The 21,056-nt window shown below is 56.3% G+C and overlaps 2 protein-coding genes across 9 annotated transcripts in view; one reads left to right on the top strand and one right to left on the bottom strand.

Annotated features, from left to right (window-relative positions):
* Positions 1 to 90: 90 nt before the first annotated feature.
* On the bottom strand, positions 91 to 17,281 carry LPIN3 (lipin 3). 8 transcript variants are annotated; one of them, XM_046679171.1, is made up of 21 exons: positions 17,149 to 17,241; positions 13,398 to 13,550; positions 13,107 to 13,306; positions 11,832 to 11,927; positions 10,774 to 11,039; positions 10,475 to 10,558; positions 9,827 to 9,947; positions 9,331 to 9,664; positions 8,401 to 8,500; positions 8,109 to 8,269; positions 7,602 to 7,695; positions 7,436 to 7,505; positions 5,712 to 5,804; positions 5,592 to 5,635; positions 4,693 to 4,831; positions 3,323 to 3,471; positions 3,035 to 3,121; positions 2,377 to 2,529; positions 2,068 to 2,182; positions 1,885 to 1,988; positions 91 to 1,700 (listed from the first exon to the last, which is right to left on the bottom strand). In XM_046679171.1, the coding sequence occupies exons 3-21, from the start codon at positions 13,296 to 13,298 to the stop codon at positions 1,556 to 1,558; spliced, it is 2,547 nt and encodes an 848-aa protein (XP_046535127.1). In that variant the 5' UTR covers positions 13,299 to 13,306; positions 13,398 to 13,550; positions 17,149 to 17,241; the 3' UTR covers positions 91 to 1,555. The 8 variants fall into 8 exon arrangements, 7 of the variants coding, with proteins under 7 accessions (XP_046535127.1, XP_046535131.1, XP_046535129.1 ...); XM_046679175.1 differs by having other exon boundaries at positions 13,458 to 13,550; XM_046679173.1 differs by having other exon boundaries at positions 17,198 to 17,232.
* Positions 17,282 to 17,528: 247 nt separating this feature from the next.
* ZHX3 (zinc fingers and homeoboxes 3) overlaps positions 17,529 to 21,056 on the top strand; it is a 132,642-nt gene continuing 129,114 nt past the window's right edge. The window contains exon 1 of the mRNA XM_046679562.1: positions 17,529 to 17,640. The gene's annotated coding sequence lies outside the window, so the exon portion shown is untranslated. The remainder of the gene's footprint in view (positions 17,641 to 21,056) is intronic.

The following is a 21,056-nucleotide window of genomic DNA, read 5'->3' as shown; positions in this document are numbered from 1 at the left end:
CTGGCAGCTTCATGGATACTGTTTCTGAACCAAGGACCAGAGGTGTCCATTGCCCCACAGGTCCTTCAGGACAGACAGAAACACAAGGTCTCAGCTCAGAGTGCTCTTTATTCCTTTTGATCCTCCCCTTGGGTGAGGGCTTAGGCAGCTTTAGAACCCAGAAGAAAGGATGGGGTCCAGGCCATCTGTTTGGAGACCCTGCCCCAGTTTATGCTTTTCCTTCCCTCCCCAAAGATGTTGTCAGGGCACTGTACTCCCCACACAGTCCTCTTCTTTCCATTTGGGGGTAACTCCACCCCCACAGGTTAGGGCCTCTCTCCAGAGAGCAGTCATCGTGTATGTCATGGCCTGAATGAGGCCAGACCCTGGGCAGGAGGCCACAGCTGGAGAGAAAGGGCTCCAGGCTGAGTTTCCAACATCCTTGTAAAACCCCAGTCCCGCCTGGATGTTCATGAAGTGGTGAGAAATTCAGGTATAACGCCACCAAGGGGCAACCTGAAAGGGCAAGTGTTCATCCAGCCCATGCAGTTCCCAGAAACCCTGATGCCATCTCTGCTGAGGCTCTTGGCCTCAGTTTCCCCACAGCAGCACAGGCCCTCCTGTGCTCTTTGCAGGTCCCTGTAACCCTGCCTTCTGGTTTCTTGACGTGTAGTGTTCTGCCCTCCACCGTTGTGCTGTTGGGGGAGGGCAGGCCTGGATTAAAGCTTTTAGCCGGTCTAAAGGTACTTTCTTCCCCAAAGACAGTGGGAGGGAGGGCTGCGTGGGGTGTCAGCCCTGCTTCCCACAGCTCCTTGGGCAGGAGGCCCCTCAGCAGCTGTGTGGGCATTGAATTGACTGGCAAAGGCTAGGGAAAGGCAGGGGTGTCAACCCCCCCCTACCCTGGCAGGGTTGGTGATGAGGGGAACAGGGCCAGCAGCTGGGCACAGGCTAGGCCAAGTGGGAGCCACACTCCCTCTGCCCTCGAGCTGCCCCAGAATCCCCCTCCCCAGATGTCGGAGGAGCACTGCATATGTGGGCTTGGGATGTGCTGAGGTACCAGCGATGGAGAGCAGTGATGGCTAGCTCAAGAGCTATGGGGAGGGGCCAGAGCTAGGGAAGGGTCTGGCTTCAGAGGGCACAGTCTAGACTCCCCAAAGGGAGTGGGGAGCATTATCTTCTTCCCAGATGCTACCAAACCCCTCCCCACTGCTGCCGCCCTGTGCACACAGGCCTCAGGCCTCAGTGGGGCCTCCCTCTTCTGTCTGTCCTATCAGGAGTTGAGGCAAGGTGACAGGGACAGAGACATCAAGGGCATGGGGAACCCTGCAAGGGCCCAGGTGACAATCATTTAACTGCTACAGGCCAGGGCCATGCTGAGGCCTGGAGCAGCTGTCAGAGGCAGGCGATAGGACGGTGCAGGGTTGGGGGGGTGGTCTCGGTGGCTGCCAACCAGCCTGCAGCCCCCTCTTCCCCTTCGGTGAGTTGGCCCTGTGGCACCCAGCTTCCAACCCCCTATGCCCTGGGACACCCAGTCAGTTCTGGGCCAGGCCAGGGAGAGGGGGCAGCCAGGGCAGGTTCAGGCCAGGGCATCGAGGTCCACCGTGGTCACTGGCTCCCGCCAGTAGCAGAAGTTGCTGTATTCAGGGTTGGCCAGGTCTGCACTGGGGCCCCGGGACACAGGCGGGAAGAGGAGCTCCACCACCTCCCCAAGCCGCTCGTACCTACAGGCAGAACCAGGCCGGCACTGAGAGCCCGAGCTGTCAGCAGGCGGAGACTCCCCATCCTGCTGGGAAGCCTGGAGCAAGGGACGGAGTCCCCACTGGGGAGGTAATTGGGGCCCAGGGAGAGGCTGGGGTCTGGGAACTTGGCAGGGCGTGGGGGACACATGGCAGGGTTGGGCCTCACGTGGACTTGTGGTTCTTTATGAGCTCCTGGATGAGCTCTCCCCGGGGGTTGACTGTGAAGATGCGAGATTCAGGTAGACCCACCTGCCGGTAGGCAGTGACATCCTGTGGGGGACAAGGAGAGGCCAGTGGGCTAGGAGGTGGGGAGGAGGTGGCTCAGCCCATAGGGAGGGGACACACTCACGTTAGGCCTGTTCCCAAAGGCGGCATAGAAGGGCTGTCCGTGGGGCAGAAAGAGCTGCCGAATGTCACTCAGGCAGGCGATCTTGAACACCTCTGGCTTCTTCTCAATCACCTCCCTGGGGCAGCCAGGGCCTCGGCAGGGAAGGGAGCCGAGGAGGGTTAGCAATCAGAGGACAGCAGGGTCAGGTGACATGGAGTGTGACCCAGCTGACACCAGAGTGAGGCCTGATGCTGGCCCAGTTTGGGCTGCCAGTGGGCCTGTTGCTCCCCCCAAGGGGCCATGGACTTATGCTATGTATGAGGTGGTTACCTGTGGAGGGCGGAGAAGAGGCTGCTGGGAGACAGCAGGATGGGGCCCTTGGGGAGGCCGCAGCCCCGCTCGCTCACCCACCGCAGGTACCCCTTGGTGAGGTCAGCCATGCCAATGGCCCTCGCTGAGCAGTACAGGAACTTGTACCCATTTCTGGGGGTGGTGGACAGGGAAGGTACAGAGCCATCAGAGTTCAGCCAGCCCCCCTCATGCCCTTTTGGCTTCAGCCAGCTCAGCCCAACACTGGGGCTCTGGCCTTCAGACCCAGAGGCCTTTGCGGGGAGGAGACTTAGGGAGAACAGCTGGGCCAGGCCTGAGAGAGGTGGCCTCAGCAGCTGTTCCAGATAGAAGGAACAGGGACAGTGTCCTGAGGCCCAGATGGACCAGGATAGACGAGGATTTGAAGTCTCTAGGCTTCCTCTACAGCATGACAGCCAGCAGTTAGACTCAGGTCCCAGACCACAGGAGATAGGTCTTTCACGGGAGAACTGAGGACCAGTAGGTGGGTCTCAGCACTCAAGGGACATGCCCTGGGCTTCTTCCCTGTGAGCCTTGCTGGTTCCCAAGCCTGGCTTCCCAGGGCAGAGGCCAGGGTGGCCTGAGATGTCCTGTCACTCCCTCCCTGGACCCCAGCCCCAGCCTCAGCCCAGGCACTCACAGGTGGATTTTGTGGTAGAGACTGGTGATGCCCTGGTGCGTCCAGTCTTTCCCCAGCTGGGGCAGAATGTGGCCCAGAGCGTCTGACCTAGAGCCACAGAGGAAGGGGTCATTCCAAGGCAGCGCCACATGGCCCTCATGCTCCATGCATGGGGCCTGATGAGGCCCAGCCCGCAGCCCCAGTATGGCCCACCGGGAGAGGAGGGCCTCTCTCCGTGTCCCCTGACCCAGCACAGAGGGAGGTAGGGCCCCAGGCCCTTCCTCTCTCCCCTGGCCAACTGGGCCTCACTTGGTAATGGTGCCATCAATGTCCGAGATGACCACCTTGTCGTCCCATCTCCACAGGTAGATGGTGGCCTTGCAGCGGCAGGTGCCCTGGTACTGGGTGGTCACGCTGAAGACCACATCGTTGGCTCCTTCTTGCAGGTTCAGGCAACGCTGGGACCAAGCAAAGTGGGGGAGTTGCGGTCTACCACAGCCAAGTGCCATCCACAGCCCCCCCTCAAGTGTGGCCTTTGATCCCCACGAGCCTCTCATTCTCCTCTTCCTCCTAACCCAGAGAACCTGCCTGAATTCAGAGACAGCCATGCGTAGACACATCCACGTGGGCAGAGGGCACCCTCGAGGAGGAAGTGAGGGGGTGCTGGGGTAGCCTGCACAGGAGCCCTGACCTCCCTTCGTGCCCCTTCGGGATGAAGCTGACAGACAAAGCCTGGCCCCTGCCCTCGCCCAGATTTCTCAGGTCAGCCCCAAGGCTGGCACTGCTCTTGGCAGGGAGACACCCCACTCCATAGAAGGGGCCCTGTGGGGATCCTCACTGCCTGGGGCTAGGGTACCTGTGACATCCCCTCAAAGAGAGACCTAGTCCTGTCCTTGGTCCATAGAGAAGGACCAGGGCAGCTCTCAGCCACAGCCAGTGGCCAAGGCTATCAGGCCCTGGCTGATCCCACGTTGAGTGTGAGCCCCTGGGTACCACACAGATGGCAGCTGCTCTGTACCAGGCCAGCCAGACTCTCCTGGACACCTCCCTGACCACTGAGCCACACTCAGGAAGGAAACATTCTTATTACAGGAGCCACTGGTTACTGAGCTCAGAGATCTGACTCAGGGGGCCTGGGGTCTGTCATCAGCATTTGAGTCCTTTAGTGTAGCTTCCAGAGGCAGACTCGGAGCCAGCGGACTGACTACAGGCAGATATTTTAGGACTACATAAGAGAGGGCTTTTCCAGTGAGCATCCGACAGAAAAATGAGCTGGCATGTAAAGAAGTGAGCCCCCGGCGCTGGCCCTGTGGCCGAGTGGTTAAGTTCGCGCGCTCCGCTGCAGGCGGCCCAGTGTTTCGTTGGTTCGAATCCTGGGTCGGACATGGCACTGCTCATCAGACCACGCTGAGGCAGCGTCCCACATGCCACAACTAGAAAGACCCACAACGAAGAATATACAACTGTGTACTGGGGGGCTTTGGGGAGAAAAAGGAAAAAAAAAAATCTTTAAAAAAAAAAAAAGAAGTGAGCCCCCTGCTCCCAGAGGTATTCATGCAGAGGTCATCACAGGGACTGCCAAGGGGATGGATTCTGGGCTTTGGTGAATGCATGGCTCTATAAAGCCAGGCCCCGAGGGGCTCTGCGACAGAATTCTCTGAGCTCCTGCACACACTTACGATCTGATGAGAGGAAAGGCGGAGAGACTTCTTGTAGGTAGGAGTGTAGGCTGGAGGCAAGGGTGGCGGGGAGGGGGCCTCTAAGATCACAGGGCTGTCTGGGGCGTCATCCTCGCTGCTCAGGACATCAGTCTTCTCCCTGCGGGCAGCGCAGCTCTCAGGCCATCTTCCCCAGCTGAAAGCCCTGCGCTCCCAGTAGATGCTCACCCCTCGGCCCAGGCCACAAGGAGCCTGGGGCTTGTCCCTACCCCTCCAGAGACCACCCAGGGGATCAGAAACCCCTCCCTCTAGGTGCCATCTATTTTGGGGGTAGTAGCTGACATAAGGATGCAGCCTGGCAGTCTGCAACCAGAAAGATGCCAGCAGAGCCGGAGCCAGGACCCAGGACCCAGGGCTCCCAGGCCTCAGTGCGCTCTCCAGAGCCAGGATGCCAGTGCCTGCTTTGGAGAAATTTACCTGAAAAATCTAGAAGTGAGTCTTAGGGATTATTCCCACTCCCACTTGCTTTGGCTTCAGTCAGCCTGTCGTTGATCACCCCTCACCCAACTTCATTCTGGGTCACTTAAGATGTGAAAAAAGGAAGAAAGGCCACTAATCCCCTGCTGGAGAGGGGTACCCCCCCAACTTAATACAGTAGCCCTTTGTCTGGGTCCGGCGTCAGGGCACCCCTTCCAGCTCTGCCATTTCTTGGCTGTGGGACCTTCTCTAGGTCTCAGTTTTCCCATCTGTGAAATGGGGACAGTTCTCAGGAAAAAGAAGGGGTGCAGAAGTGATTGAGGAATGACAAAGAACCATGGCTGGAGAAGGGGTGTTGGCTCCACACCTGCCCCTGCCCCTACGGCCATGTTCCCCAGACTCCAGCTCCAGCTGCAGAACCCCAGCCAGGAGATCCGACTCACCCTGGCCGCTCCCTGGCTGTGGGTTCCTCCCTCTGGGCACTGCGCTGTGGGAAGAACATCCATATAGTGAACCCCACCTCCTGCCTGTGCTGGCCCCGCCCTGTGACCATGACCACTTACCTCCTCAGCTGGGAAGTCCCTGCGTCGCCAGGAAAACCACCACCGCCCTCCCTTCCGGGGCATCTTCTCCTTCTCCAGCTTGTCCATGGTGCTCTGTGGGCAGATGAAGGCCATGGCATTTTTTCATGACCGCAAACCCACCTTACATTGCCCTTGGGGTCCCCATGAGCCTGAGTCTGGGGCTGACCCTAGAGCAAAGTGCTATCAACATCTGGAGGCTGAGGAAGCATACTCACCTTCATCCTGGGATTCTGAACAATGACTTGTGGAGCCAAGCATGGGGCACCAAGAGCCATTCCTGCCCACCCCTATTCCACCCCAGCTCTGACCCCCTAGCTCTAGCCCAGCCTTGGCCTGGCCTCCCAATCTTGTGGACCAGTCACCCTACTAGAGTAGCTGAAGGCAGTGCTTTGAGAGTTCCTCAAGATCTGGTACTCCCTGCATGATGCCACCAAGTGGCAGCAGGAAGGACAATCTGTAGCCAGTATTCCCCTCAACCTCCAAGACCAACATAGGCAACTCTTAAGGTTAGTGATCCTATCTCATGAACAATCTCCCTCCCTGCATGTTACCATCAGTTCTGGTGGGGGCAACACAACCTTGTGAAAAATGCTGATCGGATTTGTGCTAGATGACCCCAGGGAGAGCCCAGGCCCAGGCCTACCTGGGAGACACATTAGTTTGCAAGAAACACAGAATGGAGAACCCAAATCAGGAGGACATGGGCTCAAGGTGGGTCAGCCAGGGTGCTCACTTGGGCTGGGAACAGGTTGGGAGAGTCTCCCAGGGGCCTCAGGTGGTGGGTATGTCCAGGCAACATGAGAAAAGCCAAGCAGGGGAGTGTCCCTCTTCCTTCCCATAGGCTCTGGGTCCTAGACCCAGAGCCAGCCAGAGGACAGAGCTGAGCATCACTAAAGGGAGGCACCAGCTGTCAGCATCTGGTTAGTGATGCTCTTCGGGCAAGTCTAACCAAGCTGAGAACAATGAGCCAGGCCAGGGTGGGGCCCTGGACCACACCCAGAGGGGCAGAGAGGTGGGTCCACACAGTGGGGAGGTTCTGGGAGGAACTAAAGAGGCTGGGTTCCTTCCCACCTCCGAGCATCTGCACACGCTGTTCCCCACCCCTTGCCTGCTTAGGGCTTACTCATCCTTCAGATCTCTGCCTAGTGGACACTTACTCAGCCAACCCCCCTATTGTTGGCTGTCAAAGCACCCCGGACCTCTCCTTCCCAGGACATACTCACAGTTGCATTTTAAATTCATCTGTCTTCCTATGAGGGCAGGACTGTCCCAGCCTGTGCCTGGCACACAGTAGGTACTCAACCCATGTGTGCTGACAAAGCAAGCAAGCACCGCAGCCCAGCCTGGAGAGGTTCTGGGGTAAGGTGAGGGGTGGGCCCTCTGTCTCCCACGCCCCCTCTCTCAGATCCAAAAACCCCGTTGAAGGCGTGTCCCTGTCGAATGTGTATCCCTCTCTGCTTTGCCCTGAGCTTTGAAGTTCAAATCCAGTAGGATTCAGCCATGTCAGGAAACCAAGGAAGGGTGGGGCTCTGTCCACATAGCATGGGGCATGGCTTCAGGGGCCCTGTGGCTCCTCTCCCAGAGAGGGTCTTGCAGCCAGTCAGCCCCAAACCCATCTCTCCCCACTCTATACTTCCTGTCCCAGGACCCCTCCCTGAAGGCTCTGGCCCCTTTTGGAGGCCCACTGGTGCTCCAACCATTACCTTGGGCAAGTTCTTCTGGAAGGCTTGCAGGGAGAGTATCATGGGGGCAGCTACAGCCCAGTTATAATGCCTGGAGAGACAGAATGGGGTGTCAGGGCTGTAGCAACCACAGGCTGTGGAAGGTGGGTGACTCTCTGGGCTGCCAGCCGCACAGCCCGGCACTCACTTCTCATTGATTTTCACCACCAGATTCGGGTCGTCCAGGAGCCCAGGGTTTTGGGTGAGGTCCTGGTAGGAGACGATGTGCTGGTTGAACTTCTCTGGGCACAAGGGCAGAGAGTGAGGAGTGAGGCTGACACATCCCACGTGACCTGCTACCCCAGCCTCTCCAGCTCGCAGTGCTCTACCACCCAGGCCGCGCAGGTCGGGTCTTTGACCTAGTAGGGCGCCTCCCGGCATGTGGTTTTTGCACCTGCCATTCCCAACCCAGGCACTTGCCATCCTGGATTCACAGGATAAGTCATAGCTCAGCGTGAAGCATTTGCTTCACAGGGTCTGGGGAATGCCCCGCCCTTGCTGGCTGAGTGTGGGCTCCACAGGGCAGAGAAGGGCAGGGGCACCCAGCCCAGCCTCACACCTCTGCTGCCTTACCCTCTGGGGGCCTGCCTGCCCTCCCCAGTGCCCTGGGCTCAGTACCAACCCTCAGAAGGGCCCGGACCACAGTTGAACATACCCAGGGAGATGTCCCGGCTGTCAGCCAGTCCACCACAGAGGGACAGCACTATCGTGTCCACTGTGTCTGGAGTGGGTTCTGGCTCCTGCTCAGGGTTGAGGTCCCCCAGGGGCTTCTGGCTGCTTGGTTCACTCCACGTCCTGGTCCCAAGCCCACAGTCACTGGGAGTAAAGGGGCCAACAGTGACATGAATACAAGGAGGTATTCCCCTCCCCTCCCAGGCCCTTGATAGTCGATCCCTGGCCCCACAGGCCCCAATCCCAAGACACCCAGGCACCCAGAACCCAGGCACCTGTGGGGGAAATAAAGGGCTGCATTCTCAGAATCCAGGGAGGGCAAGTCATCCAGGTAGATGTCACTGGGACCCAGGTGCTGGCTTCTCTTCAGGGAGCCTGAGGGCAGAGGAGGGGACATCTGTAGACGGAACATGTGCTCAGTAGTGTGAGCAGTATGTGTTCTTTCCTTTGAATGCACTAAAGCAGCGCTGTTCAGTAGAACCTTCTGCAATGACAGAAATGCCCTAGGTCTGCACTGTCCAGTATGGGAGCTGCCAGCCACATGTGGCTACTGGGCACACTTAAAATGTGGTGTGACGGAGAAATGGGATTTTAAGTGTTATTTCATTTTAATTAATTTAATTTTAATTTTAAATAGCCACAGATAGCCAGTGACTATCGATTGGGACAGTTCAGGCCTACTGCCTTCCCGCACTTGTAGGATAAACCCCAGCACGTGAGCTAGGAGTGATCCAGCCTCTGCTCATCTTTCTGGCTTCCTCTCCGGAGCCTCTTCCCTCCCTCACTCAAGACACACCAGCTGCCTCGGTTCCTAGACATGAAACCTCTCTCCCTCCTCATGGCCTTAACACATGCTGTTCCCTCTGCCTAGAATTCTCTTGCCCTGATCCTTACTTGCCTGGATCTTTATCATCCACATCTCAGCTCAGACATCACCCACTCAAAGAGGCCTTCCCAGGCCACATGGTTTAAATAGCCCTCCGTCCCAGCCAATGATCCTGTGCTGCTTCACCTACGTCATGCTCTTCCTGGTGTATGCATGCATCCTCTGTCTGCCCCACTGGACTGTGAGCCTCACGAGGGCTGGTGCCAAGCACAGTGCCTGGCACACAGTAGGTGCTCAAAATGTGCTTGAAGTCCCAGAGTCCACCCAGAGGATAACATGAGACCAGGGAAGCAGTGGGAGGAGTTTAGCCATCACTCACCTTTCCTCTTGGAGACTCCCTGTGGCTGCCCGGTGGGAACTGGGCCCTCCAGAGCGGCCCAGCTCTGTGATTTAGAGGTAGAAAGGAGGCTGGCATCCCCAGACCTCTGAGTCTTGTTTTCCTCTCTCTCGGGGGCAGGGAGAGAGGGACCCACCAGAGCGGGTGCCTCTGTGTCCAGTTGAAGAAGGTCAGTGCCAGCCCCTGTTTGCAGAACTGGGGATCCCAAAGGGTCGACGCCAGCCACAGAGACAGATGGGGTGCTGGGCTCTCCCTGAGGAGGAGAGGCTGCCCAGGTGCTGCCATCAGGGACCTTGGGCCACTCAGCTTTGGTTACCTTCAAACAAGTGGGGGAAGATGTGGGCCAGTGCAAGGCCCGCCTCCCACACCCCATGAAGCCTTAAGGAGATGGCCCAAGTCTCAGTCACTCCACTCCTGACCTGCAGGGGCCACGGAGCCCCTGAAAGGCAGGGATGAGGGGTGACAAGGAGGAACTCACCTTAGGCAGCCTCCCCCAGGCCCACTGCATATGGGATTCAGCTCTCAGGGGGCTGGGCTCAGGGGTCCGCAGCTCCAGCTCCGAGTCACTCTTAGGGGATGTTAGTCCACCCAATGAGAAGCTGCAGGAAACAAGAACTCAGAGGCCCCCAAGCCAGCCTGCTGCCCCCACCCCCCCCCCCCAGCATGGGAACAAAATATTTGCAACACATATTTATGCCTGTGTTGGATCCAGAATATATAAAGAATATATAAATATATAAAGAACTCCTACAAATCAATAATAGGAAGGCAATCCAGTTTAAAAAAAAAAGGGCACGGTCGTGACTTCTTAATGGGTATAGGGTTTCCATTTAGGGGGATGAAAAGTTCTGGAACTAGACAGGGGTGATGGTTGCACAACATCATGAAAATACTAAATGCCACTGAATCGTGTACCTTAAAATAATAAATTTTGTGTCATGTGTATTTTACCATGATTAAAAAAATGGGCAAAAGACTTTAATAAACACTTTACAAAGGAAATATACAAATGGCCAGTAAACACATTAGATGTGTTCTATGTCATTATTCATCAGAAAAATGTAAACAGACAGCAGTCTGAGACCTTGGCCTTGAGTCCCTGCCTTCAGCCCACCTGGCCTCTCACCTGGCCTGGGGTGGCCACTCGCTATCGGAGAAGGCGTAGATATCTTTGGGCTGCGGCAAGGACTCCCCTTCCGACTGGACGCTGCTGAGGGGCCACAGGGAAAGAAATAGTCACTGACGGTTCAGGGCACCCTGGGCAGGACATGGGAGCCTGGGTGTCAGGGGCTTGGGGAAGTAAAGCAACTAAAGCCCAGAGAGGTCAAGGCCCTTGCCCAGGGTCACACAGGATCAGCAGAGGAAACAGCACTTGAACCCCAGTTGGCTTCCCTACACCCTCGGCCCCCACTCATCCCCACATACCCTGGGGTCTCCGGCCTTGGCTTTTCCAGCAGGGACAGCTCACTCTCGTCACCTGCCTCCCGCTCCTCAGAACTAGAACCAACTGCCACCACGTCCTCCTTCCGCCTGGATTTCCTCCTGCGACGCCTCTTCTTTCTCCCCGTGGAGGCCATGCCCATCATGACGGGCTCAGGCTCACTGGCTGTGCCCAGCTGCGAGTCCAAGGGGAACCCGGACAGGCCCCCCCAAGGGAGGGGTGATGTGCACAGGGGGGGAGGCACGTGTTCCTATGGAGCAGACCAGGGGCAGGGCTGAGGGGGCTATAGTTTGGGGAGGCCACCCATGCCCCCTAGTCATTCTGAACCCTGCCTGAGCCCTAGGCCCTGGAGTGAGCTCATTTGGAGTCAGGAAACAGGACTGCAGGCTGGACAGAGGCAGTAGTAGCATGGCCTTGCAACTGCTGCTGGCCTCAAAGCCCCCTAACAGAGAGAAAGCGGCCCAGTCCCAGGGTGCATGCAGGTCAGGGTGCGGCATGAACCACACTGTCCAGGCGGGAACCTGGGCATCAGCCTCTCATCCCCTTCTCCACCCACACCTACTTCACCTTTAAGACTCAGCCAGGCGTCACCTCCTCCAGGAAGCTTACCCTGACTATCCTCAGCCTCAGTTCCAACCCCCTTCACAGCAATGACCAAATAATCTTATCATCCGTTGTTTACATGTCCATTCCCAAGGCTAGACTGGGACCCTTCTTTAAGGCAGGGTCACCCGTTATCCGAGTCCACTACACAGTGTTTGGCATACAGTAGGGGTACAATCAAAAGGCCTCCTCTTCACCCTTCAGGGGCCCAGCTCAAGTGTCCTTTCTGAGAAAACTTCCCTGGGAAGTACAGTCAGCCCTCCCTACCACCTACCCTCTGCCCAGGCTCCGCCGGCACATCACAAGGGCCTGAGGCCAGCCCCAACTGATGCCCCTGTATCAGACCCTTGAGGATGGGGTACTCCTGGGGGCGGTGGGGAGAGTGACAAATCCAAGGCCCATCCAGAGGGGATACCAGTGTAGGAGCCAGCACACTGACCTCATCGCTCTGCAGCTCCTGGATGAAGAAGGCCTCCCCGTTGTCCCCCAGCTTCATGTGCAAGTCCACCGGCTCGCCGTTGACCTCGATGTCTACCTGGAACGGGACGTGGTGGGGCAGAGACACTCCCAGGCTCCCTCCACTGGCCTCCCAGCTGGTCCTGGAGACGCCGGCTCCCTGCTGCCCCCTGCTGCACTTGCTGGAACTCTCCCGCAACCTTTGCCTGGCTGCACCCCGCTGAGGGTCTCAGCTTGCCCTCTGCCTTGCGTCCCCTCTCCCTCCCATGTTTCCCCATTCTCCAGGCTTTGTTGACGGTATCACTGTCTCAGAATTCTTGTTTACGCCTTTGTTTCTGTGCTCCTCTCTCCCACACCCCATAAGAACAAGGATGTGATCCATCTTGTCACTGTTGTGTCCCCAAGCCCCAGGATAGTGCCCGAACCTTTGTTGACTATGTGAACAATGGTAAGAATGACCATTTCCTAGGTACTTAGTGTCGTGTTTCATCTAGACTATGTGGTTTAATCTTCACACAACCCCTTGCAGTAGCTCCTATCATTATCCCCACTTTATAGACAAGGAAACAGGCTTGGAGGGGTTAAGTAATTCGCTGGCAAGTGGCCAAGTGAGGCTATAAACCCAGAAGGTCTGAGTCCACAACCCAGCTCTTAACCATTTGGCTATACTGTCTCCATAAGGTCACACTTTCCTATTAGGATCCTGGAAAGTTCACAGTCACCCCAATATAAAGGGGATTTGGGCCCACCAAACCCCTTTCCACACACCAGACCTCGGTGCTAACAAAAATCTCAGTCATGTTCGCCCGAGCCCAGTGAAGACACGCAGGTTTCCTAAAGGAGAGGAACTAACCTTTGAGTGTCACCCACATACCTGGCCCTGGGAGAATGTTATCGGTTCCTATTTAATTCCCCCAAATCATCCGGCCATCACCAGGCAGATGAGAACGTAGCTATCAGCACAGGTGAAGCGACTTAGCAGGAACACACAGGTAAGATCTTAGGAAGCTAGAGCCAGGTGTGACGGCCCCAGTACCGGGGACGGCCCCACTGTGCTGCTTCCAGGGGAAATGGGGAGCCTCTTGGACCAAAACCCCAAACCAACCCAAACCTTTCAAAGAAAATACAAAAGAAAGGAAGCCTGTCCAGAGGACAGATCTCCGACTGAGAGAGGCCTGGGTCTTCTCCTGGGACTGCAGTGGCTGCCATGGCTTCAAGAGCCCGCCCTGCAGTGTCCCCTCGGCTGGCCAGCACTCACCACCTTCTCCCGTGACCGCAGGACGCCCAGCTTGCCAAAGCGCACGTGGAAGGGCGAGCACCGGAAGGAGCCGTCCGCCTGCTTCACCACCAGCACGTCAATGCCACCACTCAGCGTGGCCGGGTTCAGGCCCCAGTAGAGCTCCTTCACCGTCCCAAACACCGTCTCCGCCAGCTGCCCCATGTAGTTCATGGCTGGTGCTGGCAAAGGGAGGCGGTGTTGGGACCACGGCCCGGCCCACCTCCCTCTGGGGGAGGCTCTGCAGCCTGATCCCCAGGGCCCCAGGCTTACGGGGAGTCGCCCTCGGAGCGCCTTCACAGATGCCTAGCAGTTGCCGGAGGGGAGGTGCACCTGGAGACGTGGGTTCTAGACCCGGCTCCCCCACGGACTGGCCACAGGACTCTTGGACAGCAACCTCCCTTCTTCAAGTGCCAATCTCCACATCTGTCAAATGAGGGCCCAGGTAAGGCAAGCTGGGGTGCCCTGTGCCTCTAAATGCCATGAGTAATGATAATGACCACGGTGCTCACTGGCAGGGCTCATTTCATCTTCAAAACAACCTGCGAGGCTGGCTGAGTAGGTGTCATTATTCTTGTTTATGGACAAGCCAACTGAGGCTCAGAGAGGTGGAGTGACTTGCCCAGGATCTCACAACTAGTGAGGAGAGGAGTCAGGATTCGAACCCAGGCCTGTGTGGCTGCAGAACCCCTGGTGTGAACCATTGGGAGGGCCCAACTGTGGGAACAGGAAGGGGTCAGCACACCTCCCTGGGGTGCAATGGTATATCAGGCCCAGGGCCCTGCTGGGTAATGGGCGACAGCCCTAAAGACTAATCTCTTCCCAGGAAGTGGGGAGAAGGGAGTCTCAGTTTTCCCATCTGAGAAATGGGTTCAGCTGTCTTGCTGCCTCCTGGTCCTAGGAGTTAGGAGGAACATTTCTGGGCCATCATGGCTGATTTGTGGGGAACCAAGGGTGGGAGTACCCCAGATACCTAAAGTTTTGCCCAGTTCTATTCCAGGGGTCAGATGCTCAAGGCAGGGCATCCTCTATAGCTGGGAGTGAAAGGATTTTAGGCCCCAAACTCTAAACTCCTTCCCAGTTTCCCTGGGATGTGTGGGAGGTCCATCCATGGCCCACAGCCTGATACCAGTGTCACCAGGCCATAGTTCTCAGCCCCAACCCCCACTCCACAGCCCCAAGCCCAGCAGGCCAGGCCCTAAGACCCATATTCAGGCCTTGGACTGGCCCCTAGCCCATCAAAGCTGTTCCTCCTCCCCCAGCCAGACCAGTTTCTCCAGCTCTCCCACACCAGGCAGAGCTGGGGGAGCCAGAAGCAGGAGGCTGTGGCAACCTCGAAGAAAAGCCAGGGCCCTAATGAGAGCTGCCTCCACGCTGGCTCGGTGCCTGCCTGCCAGCTTCAGCTCATCTCCCCTTCTCTGCTGGCCAGGCCAGTGGCCTATGGCCGCTCTGGCTGCCAGGACCCAGGCCATCCCACCTCCACAGATACGTCCTTCTCTCAGACCCTACCTCAAAACCCCTAGAGGACCACCTGCCAGGCAAGACCACCCTCAAAGAAGTTAAGTGACTTACACAAACTCTTTTAAGCTAATAGGCCACAGATGGGGGAGGGAGTGATGACTCATATCCTGATTTCCTGACTCCATACCCTGGTTCCTTCCACTCCACGGTCCCCAAACCACACCACAGTTGTCTGCAGAGAGGGCAGCCTGGCCTGCAGCCCACCTCTGCACCGGCCTGTAATGCCTTGCCGCTCAAAATGTGGTCCATGGCCCAGCTGCGTCAGCATCACCCAGGAGCTTGTGAGAAACACAGCTTCCCAAACATAAAGTACAAACTGGAATTGCTAAAGTGAAAACTTGGGGTAAAATGAAGCTCTTTGGACTCTGAAAATGTCACTCAAATTTAATAAATATTTTATCTGCTAGGCACCTACTAAATGCTAGGTGAAAATTTTCACTTTGGTTTCTCCCTACCCAACACCAAACTCTGTGAATAGGTCTGAGATAGTCAGACTGACAAAAACAGATACGTGGTAGGCAGGACTCTAGACCACTGTGCCCAGGAAAAGTGGAGAGGACTCCAGAAGTTTCCAGGAATGAAGGCGCAAGCATGGGAGGGGAGATGGGGATGGGGGCAAAGGTCTGCCCTGCTGGAGGCCCAGGCCAGAGCTGTCTGCCCTGCTGAGGGCAAAAGAGCTGGGGCGGGGCAGGCTCAGCTCAGCCTCGTACAGAGTTTCTCAACTTCACACCATTGCTATTTGGGGCTGGATAATTCCTTGTTGGGGGTGGAGGGACTGTAGGATGTTTAGCAGCATCCCTGGTCTCTACCCACCGGATGCCAGTAGCAACCTCCCTCCAGCTGTGACAACCAAATCGTCTCCAAACATTGTTATATATCTCCTGGGGGACAAAATTATCCCCAGTTGAGAGCCACTGAGGTAGTGGACGAAGCTGAATGCAGAGATGGCCCCCAGGGGGCACTGGGTCCTACCTCTGATCCACCCACGGAGTGTCCTCAGGCAAGCAACTTGCTGGCCTCAGTTTCCCCTTCTGTGAAACAAGGCTTTGATTTTTCAGACCCTTCTCAGCCCTAATGTCACAAGGAGGCTCGAATTCATTCCTCTCCCTGTCCCCCCTACCCCACAAGTGGATGCCCCCCTCATCTGCCTGCTCAGCATCTGGGGGACTCCTGTGAGCCAAGCCCTGGGCTCCCCTCCCCTCCTCTCCCCAGGACGCAGTCTCCCTCCTTCGTCTTCTCCAGATGAAAGAGACTTCTACTTGGCTCCCCCATACCACCCTTCACCCCAAATTAACGTGTCTAAAATCAAACACTTCATCTTCTCCCCAGGGACCTCAGTCAGCTGAATTACTCAGGACTCAAGGATACCCCTCCATCCGGAGCCCTCTGAATCCTATCCCCCAATTTCCTGCACATCCAGCCCCTCCCTTCTCCTTCTGCTGTCCTAGGCCAAGGCTTTATTACAGGATGCCTAGATCCTGGGTGGCAACCGGACGCTGTGGGTGAGGCAACAAACTGTCTGGGTTCTAATCCCCTCCCTGACACTTACCAGCTGTGACCTTGGGCAAGTCACTTCACCTCTCTGAGCCTCAGTTGCAACATAAGAGATACGTGAGTAATTAATGACGTAATTCAGGGAAAGCACTAACATGCAGTCAATGCCCATACGCATCACCTATGAGCAGCAGCATCGTTTTTTGGCATCCTGACAGCCCCTCTCACCCAGGCTGGTCCTGAGGGCACTACAGGTCAGGCTCCAACACACTGCCCCTGCCCTGAGTTGAGAGTTTAGACTTAATGTGGCATTCAAGGCCCTGCACGATGGTGGCCCCCACTGTTTGCAAAGTGGGTAGGTGGGCTCCAGGCAGGCCTCACAGGGTACCCAAGCCTCAGAGCCCACTCTGGGAATACCCACAGTTCTCCTGGGTCAGTGTACAACCCTACCACCAGGAAGCCAGAGCAACGTCTGAGCTCTCAGCCTTTCTGGGCTCCCAGATTTAGGGAGGCATAGAGGTGTGGCTCTCCACCCTAAGCCCGGAAGGAGCTGGAGGATAAGCATTCCTATTGCCTTGGAAAGGAGAAAGCACCACCCCTAGCTCCTCACCGGCCTTCACGGCCACACTGCAGCTGACCCGCCCAGGCTCACGGCAGGCCCAGCAAGAGTCAGACCCTGTTTTGCAACTGAAGACACTCAGACCAGAGAGGGTGGGTGTCCTCCCCTAGGTCACAGAGTCAGCCTGGGGTGAAGCTGGGCCAGCATCCCCTGAGTGGTTGTTGCAGCTCATTCTCTCCTGATCCAACATTCTGGATGTCCGGGGAGTCCGCAGCCGCTGGGCCGCGGAGAGAGACGAAATGTGGCCGGCCCCTCCACCCCTGAGCTCCCTTCTGATGGCTAGAGATGGACTCAGGCCCGCGGACAGAAGGGAACGAGGGTCGGATGGCAGGACAGATGGGCGGGGCGGGGGGGAGGGGTACCTCTTCCCTGGCCCGGATTGGGCCCTACCTGGGGAGCTGCCCACTGGACCTTCGGGACCCGGAGCCACCGCCTCTACCTGAGTGCACAGGGTCAGCAAGCATGTGTCCTCCGCCCCGCACTCGGCGCTTCCGGCTCCGCTAGGACAGGGGGAGGTCCTGGCTCCGCCCCTTCCACAAGCCGAGGGCGGCTTCTGCCGGCCCCAATCCGCCCAGGCTCCACCCCCCCGAAAAGACCCCGCCCCCGCCCGGTCCCCATGCCCACGATAGGCGGGGAGGAGGGGGTGGGGGAGGAGGGGGGTGGGGGAGGAGGGGGGTGGGGGAGGAGGGGGGTGGGGCAGGCTTCAGGCTCCGCCCACTCATGCTTCGCCCCGCCCCCGCCCCAACTCTGGCGCGGCTTGGTGGAATGTCCGAGCGGCCCGTCACCAGCCCCACCTGCAGGAGCAGCGGTAATGCGAGGACTTTCGAATCGGGCCGACCTAGGCCCACCTGGCTTTGCTTCCCGCTCGCTGCGTGACCTTGGGTAAGTTCTTTCCACAATCTGAGCCCGTTTTCTGCTTTGTCAAAGGGGATAGCCACCTTGCAGTATTTTCAAGATAGCATGAAATTACTTTGTGAGGCACCTGGCGCTCAAGCATCCCCTCCTTGGAGGCGGCTTTCCTTGACCCTCCACCCTCGCCCACCCCCGAGACTGGACGAGACCCTCGTATCACACACTCACATAACCCACAGCTGTAATTTCATATTTGCTTGGATGATTATTTGGTTATTGTCTGCCTCTTCATTTGAATTTGAACTTCGTAAGAGCAGGTCGCCCTTGAACCCCAGTGCCCAGTTCAGTGCCTGATATACAGCAGGAGCTCAATAAATGCCCGCTCTCCTTCATTCTATCCATCCAACGCACTGGCGGAGCGGCAGCGGGCTCAATACCGCTACTGGCCAGCAGAGGGCAGGCGGTGACCAACCTTCTCGTCCAGCTGAGCGTCCTCTCCGCCCGCAGGCGCCGCGGAAGGAGGGGAGGAGTCAGTCCAGGTGAGTGCACGTCTGAAGGATAGGTCAGCCCGTGAGCCGCGGGCAAGGTTCTGACCAGGGAACGGTTTTTTCCTTTGGATCTGTGGTTCGCGGCCTGTCTTGTATCAGACCTCTGTGACAACGTGTGAGGTTGCAGGGCTCCTGCAAAGAAGATCCGCTGAGAAGGATCAGAAGGTGAGGGAGTTTGCAGTAAAGAGAGAGGGCAGGGAGGAAGGCTCGGAGAGGTGGGGCGCAATGGCAGAGAGCCAGACTCAGAAAGTACTGGGCACGGGGGAGTAAGAGGTGGCTGCCATTGTTCTGTGACCCAAGATGACGGGGCCTGGTTGGATCCTTGGTTATCCTTGCTTTAGCAAAAGTCACGAACCCAGGCAATGTCTCCCTCGGTACCTCAGAAAAGCCCTGTTGGGAACAGAGCTATCTCAAGGTGGCCAGAGGGCAGTGTCATGCCACCAACATGTCTGTGGAAGCACTATATATAACAGTGAAACACTGGAAACATTGGGAATTCTTCCTGGGAGCCTGAGAAGAGAGGAGGGAAGGAGAGATCCGAGGCTGCAGCTGCAGATGCCACAGTCACTCTACCCTTTGAGCCTCGATTTCCTCATCTGCAAAATGGAGATGAAAACTACCTTGCAGGATTGTATTGGGAGGATTAGACCGGGTAAACTAAATCACTGGTTCTCAAACTTGGCTGCACGTTGGAATCACCATGCTCTGGGCAAACACGGATGCCTGGGGTACTGGGATTTTTAAAAACTCTCCAGGCGACTGTAATGTACAGCCAAGACTGAGAACTACTGAGCTAAATAAAATGCTGAACACAGGCAAGACACACACTAGGCATTCAATAATGTTTATCACGTATTTTTTTAAGATGGAGCATTGTTGCACCATCTTAAGATGGAAATTGTTTTGATTGTTCCTTGTTAGAGAAAAAAAAAGTTGATATAAAGATTGTTGCAGAAATTGGATTTCTGACAGGCTTGTTTCCAGAACTATGAATGATCTGGGATTTGGTGATCATGGGTGTCGGGGAGTAGAGGCAGCCTCTGGTAGTATGACTTGTCCTAACACCCAACTGGGCTGAACGAGTCAGGGACCACCCTTGATCTAGCTTGTGGTCTGCATCTCCATCCCTGAGGTGTCCTCTGAGTGCGCAAACAGCAGGGGTGCTTTTGTTTGCCCATTGCTGGGGTTACGGATAGAGGCTGTTTTCTCCTCTCCCTGGGTACACTCACCAGATGGGTACCTCCACCAGGTGGGCCTATACCACGGTGGGCAACCGTTTGTTCCTTGAGCAACCCACGAGTGCAGGTGGCCCTTCCTTCTTTATGGAACTTGGTAGTTTTCTGTGCTTGGTTAAGTCACAGACCCAGGGATTATTTACTGTGCCCGCTGCTCCTTGCTGAGCGAACCTGGCATGAGGCGGGAGGACTCGCTCACCCTGGCCTGCAGCTGTGACCACTTGTCACGGTAGCAAGACTGACTACCAGAGCAGCTCCTCAGCCATCCTGGTGCCTCATTGAAGGTGGGAAGGGAGGCAGAGTAGCCTGTGGCTGGCTCCCTCCAGTGTGTAGCCTGGGGGCTTTGGGGGCAGGCAGTTGATGTCTGTCTAGGATTGTCAGATTTAGCAAATGAAAATAAAAGACACCCAGTTAAATTTGAACTTCAGATAAATGACAAATGGGTTTTTTTTTTTTTGGTATAAGTATATCCCGTGCAGTATTTGGAATATACTTATACTAAAAAGTTAGTCACTCTTTATCTGAAATTGAAATTTAACTTCATACCCTTTATTTTTATAAATCTGGCAACCCTATGCCTGGCCAAATAGCCAAGGAGAACCCAGCACGTGGAATCTGCTACCGCCAACAGCCTCCTGCCCAGTGTTGCCACATTCAGCTTCCACCTGTCACTGCCCTGCTCCAGAACTGTGTGTGGCTCCCAGCTGCTTCCACAGTGCAACTTGGACTCCCTGGCTGTTGTGCTGGGCCTTGCTCTTCTGCCAGCCCAGCTGTTCTGCTTGGGCTCTTTCCTACCTCTGCTCCTGCTGTCCCTGCTTGGCGCGTCTCCTACCCACTCCGAGTAACAATTGCAAACACTTATTGAGCACCTACTGGGTGCAGGTACCGTGCTGAGTTCTTCATTTGCATTGTCTCATTGGTTTCTCACAAAACCTAGTATGGTAGGGACAGTAGTTACCCTGTTTTATTGATGAAGAAATGCTCTGATGCTCTAAGACAGTGATTGGTTTTGGGGTTTTTTTGTTTTTGTTTTTTTTTTTGCTGAGGAAGAGTCACCCTAAGTTAATATCCACTGCCAGTCTTCCTCTTTTTGTATGTGAGCTGCCACCACAGCTTGGCCACTGACAGATGAGTGGTGTAGGTTCACACCTGGGAACAAGACCCTGGCTGTGGAAGTGGAGCACACCAAACTTAACCACTATCAGCTGGCCCAATAGTGATTCTTTTTTTTTTCCTGAGGAAGATTAGCTCTGAGCTAACATCCATGCCAGTCTTCCTCCACTCTACACGGGGGTCACAGCCACAGCATGGCTGACAAGTGGTGTGGGTCTCCGCTTGGGCTCCAAACCCACAAACTGGGGCCACTGAAGCAGAGAGCGCTGAACTCAACTCAACCAGTAAGCCCTGCCCTGCCCCCCCCACCCTGGCCCCTGCCCCCCCAGTGATTCTTAAAGTGGGGTCCCTGGACCAGGAGCGGCAGCAGCACCTGGGAACTTGTTAGAAATGCAAACTCTCAGGCCCTGCCCTACCTCAGACCTCCTGAATCAGAAACTCTGGGGGTGGAGCCTGGCCATCTGTATTGTAATAACCCCCCTCCAACCAGGGGCTTTTGATGCATGCTGCCTAAGAGATGAAGTGATGGCAGGAGTCTCCTATCTAGGCA

This window comes from Equus quagga, chromosome 12 (genome assembly GCF_021613505.1).
Source record: "Equus quagga isolate Etosha38 chromosome 12, UCLA_HA_Equagga_1.0, whole genome shotgun sequence".
NCBI classification, from domain to species: Eukaryota; Metazoa; Chordata; class Mammalia; order Perissodactyla; family Equidae; genus Equus; species Equus quagga.
Note: the sequence above shows the minus strand (reverse complement) of the source record. Positions and strands in the feature narration are given on the sequence as shown.